Source organism: Cynara cardunculus (assembly GCF_001531365.2).
Source record: "Cynara cardunculus var. scolymus isolate 2C chromosome LG 3, CcrdV1, whole genome shotgun sequence".
Lineage (NCBI taxonomy): Eukaryota > Viridiplantae > Streptophyta > Magnoliopsida > Asterales > Asteraceae > Cynara > Cynara cardunculus.
Window position 1 is genome coordinate 4,408,408 of NC_037530.1, and position 4,017 is coordinate 4,412,424.

General features: G+C 37.2%; 1 protein-coding gene across 2 annotated transcripts; it reads left to right on the top strand.

Moving 5' to 3' along the window:
* Positions 1–593: 593 nt before the first annotated feature.
* Positions 594–2,810, top strand: LOC112510246 (hypoxanthine-guanine phosphoribosyltransferase). Of its 2 annotated transcripts, XM_025115586.1 has the most exons (4): positions 594–961; positions 1,501–1,527; positions 1,751–1,915; positions 2,588–2,810. In XM_025115586.1, exons 1-4 carry the CDS (start codon positions 650–652, stop codon positions 2,684–2,686), a joined length of 603 nt encoding a protein of 200 aa, XP_024971354.1. In that variant the 5' UTR covers positions 594–649; the 3' UTR covers positions 2,687–2,810. The 2 variants fall into 2 exon arrangements, with proteins under 2 accessions (XP_024971354.1, XP_024971355.1); XM_025115587.1 differs by lacking the exon at positions 1,501–1,527.
* The last annotated feature ends 1,207 nt before the right edge of the window (positions 2,811–4,017 follow it).

Genomic DNA, 4,017 nt, shown 5'->3' on the forward strand with positions numbered 1-4,017 from the left:
ATTCTTCCCTTCTCGGTAAACCATCGGCACTACTACTTTGCAGACAATATGTTTGATGAACGAAATGAAAACCTGGAACTAGAAGAGGAATTACATATAAGGTCCATCTCGATATGGTTATGTTTGTTTATCAGGGTTCGGGTTTTTGATTTCTAGTTCTGGTGATTAAACTTAAGATGTGGATTCGATTTTTATTCTGATTTAGGTTTGCTTTTGATTTTTGGTGTATGTGTGTTCTGGTGAGTGATAGTCAAAGAATGGATTTGACTCGATAAAAAGTTTGGCTAGAGAAGATTATCGAAAAAAGGGTTTGTTTGAGAACATCAAAACTCATTGTTCGGAAAAACACCACTGACAATCCATTTAAAATAATTGAAAACTAGCCATTCAGACCCTAAGGTCCGGTTACCCGAGGTCCAATATAGCTCGATTTATGTTGAAAAACCGATAACAACTGCATTCGATCGTTTACGCTATCAGTTGGGCTAGACCCGGTTGCATTACAGTTACAAGGACCATGTTATAGATGGCTATCTCTAATGTAACGCAATTGATTTGGAACTCACCCGCTATAAATACCCAATTTAGAATTTTAAAAACCCTAAAAAGAATTTGAAAACCCTTTGGAAATTGGAATCGTAGGTGCAAAATGGGGAACCGTTGCATTGACGATGATATACTCACCATCCTGTGGACGCCGGAGCAACTCTTTCAGAAAGTCTGCGAATTGGCTTCTCAAATCACTTATGATTTCTCTACTCCAAACTCTTCTCCACCGGTGGTCGTCGGCGTTGCAACCGGTGCCTTCCTCTTCCTTGCCGACCTCGTCCGCAACATCAGATTGCCCGTCACCGTCGATTTTGTTCGTGCTGAATCGTATGGCTCCGGAACTACTGCCGCCGGTGCTCCCAAGATTTCATGTGATCTGAAACTTGATGTTGCCGGAAAACATATCATTCTGGTACTTATTTCCCCCCCTTACATTTGTGCTGCATGTTCACTTTGAGATTAGATTTTTTGTATGATTGTTTCGTCCGGCGATAAATCGAGAAGAAGATTAACCTTCCTAACAAATTCATCTACTCATTTAGAAGCTAGGTGATGGAATTGTGTATAATGATGCTGGATTTCTTCTTATGATAATTTAGAAGCTAGACTCTTCACCTAAATAAATTTCTCAAGATATTGGTGAATGTTGGATTTCTTCTTATGATAATTAAACCTATGAATTGTTAAACCAGCTAGGGTTTATCCGTTTATGTTAATTTACCCAATGTACAAATGGCATGCACTGTGCTCAATGATGTATGTATTTAGATGTAGAACCCTCCTGAGTGTTCCCCTTGGAAGATAGTGATATGATCAAGAATGAAAGGGTGAGAAGATTTGATGGTTTGGTGGAAAGAATTTGCATCATGGAAATGTTTTTTTTTTTTCTTTTTGAAGTATATAATATATTTATATACAGTAAAACTCACACGCTCCTGAATGCTTGATCAGGGAGGTTGGGATCTACCAGTAACCGAGGTACTGTTGGGTCAGTAACCCTTACAAGTTACTTTTGTGCCATTTCTTAGGATGTATAGGTTACCACATTAATAAACCAGGGTCATTTACCCCTAGTTTGTACATGCAAATTTCAAAATGTTTATATATTCATGTATTTTACATGACTCTTAAAAGACAACATATTGGGAGTTGATAACGATACTGAACGAACAAATATGGCCTTTTGAACTCCATGGCTCAGGTTGAGGACATTGTAGATACAGGAAACACTGTTTCCTGTCTCATTTCTTACTTGGAAGGTAAAGGGGCGACCTCCGTTTCTGTGTGCACTCTCCTTGACAAGCCAGCAAGAAGAAAGGTTCATTTTAAGCTCTTGGGTGACGGCAAGTTCTATAGTGGTTTTGAGGTACTCTTTCTCCCTCTTTCACATGGTAGCTTTTGAATCGAGTCTTTTTCAATCCTCGTTGGATAATCTTTGTGAAAGTTTTACCATTCACAAGAATGATTAGTTTTTTATTACGTATATAGAAAACCTTTGTATCGGGCAACCACTGGAATTAGGTTATCAAGACTCATTTGATGCATTTGTGATATCTAACTTTCTTCGGTAATTCATTTTGGTTAACTTTTATCTTGATTGTCCTTTGCTTAAATTGGGCATATAGACCATGACATGTTAACTACGAATTTAATCGTACAAAAATCGATAAAAATGGTCCTTCTTCGGTCATAATCTCCACCGTTTAGCTTACACTTTTGCCCAAGTAGGGGGTTTACACAAAAAACAGTTATTCTACCCTCTACTTTTTTTGAAGTATATAATATTTATATACGGCAAATTGAACAAATAAACTCACACACCCTCCTCACCTTTGGTGAGGTTTGAACCCTTGACCTCCTAGGAGGCCAAAGACTCATATACTGTTAGGCCAAAGGCCCTTTGGTTATCCTACCCTCTACTTGTATGTGGGATATATTGGGTTGGTTTTGTTTATGTTTGGTTTCTTTGAGTGTTCTATGTAGCGGATGGTATTTAGCTTCTCGACATTTCAACATGTAATTTTTTGTGTTTTGACAGTGCCCGGACTCGTTCGTGGTGGGGTATGGACTGGATTTCAACGAACGGTATAGGAACTTGCCTTACATTGGAGTCTTGAAGCCTGAAATGTATGAGTGAACAAATATTTAAGGAGTGATTAATTTTCTGAACATCTTACTTGGTTATTTATTGTAAATAAAATCATTCCTATGAAGATGTAATGCAAAAAAACCCCTTCAGATTTGGCATCTCTTGTCAAAAATCACTTGTTGTAACCACAAGGTGTGCCTGATTGGTTTGAGTTTGGCTCCAAAGGTCAAAAATACCAGGAGATCTCAAGTTCAAATCCAAGGAGGAATAAAAATCCTCTTGTAGCCATGGAGGTTCAAATGCGGTGGCTTCGGGCTATTTGTAAAGCAGATGGTCGTCCTGGGATTAGTCGGCTCGTGTAACGGGTTATATATCCAGGTTAATGAAAAAAAAATCACTTGGTGTGTGGTCTCTAGGCCATTCGTGATGCTCATCTCTAGTATGGTGCTTTTTTACATCTTTACAAGAATGGTTTTTTGTTTACAACAAAAAGACATTTAATCACTTCATTTTTTGGGGTGCCTTTGGTAAATAAGATACGATAGGACAATACATGACAAAATAAAAGCTTGTTTTAATGTTTTCCACGTTTGGCACGACATTAAAATAGGATAGGACGGAAGTGGGTGCGATCAAAATCACCAAATAGGTGGAATAAAAATTAGGAAGATAAAACTAGTTTGATAAATTACTAAACTATTTACATCAAATTAAAGCCCTAAAATCTTTCACAATTTTTTCACCCACATACATACCTCACTTTCAACTCGCCTATTTCCGTCCATGTAACAAACACACACTTTTAAATATGTGGTGCGTATTTATATATAAACGAGAAAACCTTCATTTTATGAGAACGTGAGAACACCCTTATCACATGTGATAATACACGTGAGGGGACCTTATGATGTGCGGACGACGTAATCTACGACTTAGGTTGCGCAATTGGCTGTCTGCGTCTATGATTTAGCATCACATGTGATGGTATTGATAGATTATAGTATCAATATCAACAACATCGTTATCACATGTGATAATACTTGTTTGGGGGTTTAGTGGTGTAAGGGCGACTTGGCCCACAACCATGATCCCATCGAAAATCACCGCATCTCTAATTTAGTATCACATGTGTATCATATGTGATGGAATAATAGTATCACATTTGATTGTCTATAGTAAAATGGTGTTCTCGCGTTCTCGTAAAATGAATATATTCTCGTTTGAACTCTTCCTTATATATATATATATATATATATATATATATATATATATATAGGGGCCTAATCAAATGAGAACTAATTAGTTTGTGGTAACTGTGAGAACTAATATTAACCACAAATCAATAGATAGGCAATTTTGAATTAAAATATTAATGCAAG

What these genes read in the sequence shown, in the direction of transcription:
- LOC112510246 (XM_025115586.1), top strand. Translation starts at nt 650, where the DNA reads ATGGGGAACCGTTGCATTGACGATGATATACTCACCATCCTGTGGACG. An exon ending in CCGGAAAACATATCATTCTG is followed by an intron (nt 962 to 1,500) that starts GTACTTATTTCC and finishes ATGCTTGATCAG; the next exon opens with GGAGGTTGGGATCTACCAGT. An exon ending in AGTTCTATAGTGGTTTTGAG is followed by an intron (nt 1,916 to 2,587) that starts GTACTCTTTCTC and finishes GTGTTTTGACAG; the next exon opens with TGCCCGGACTCGTTCGTGGT.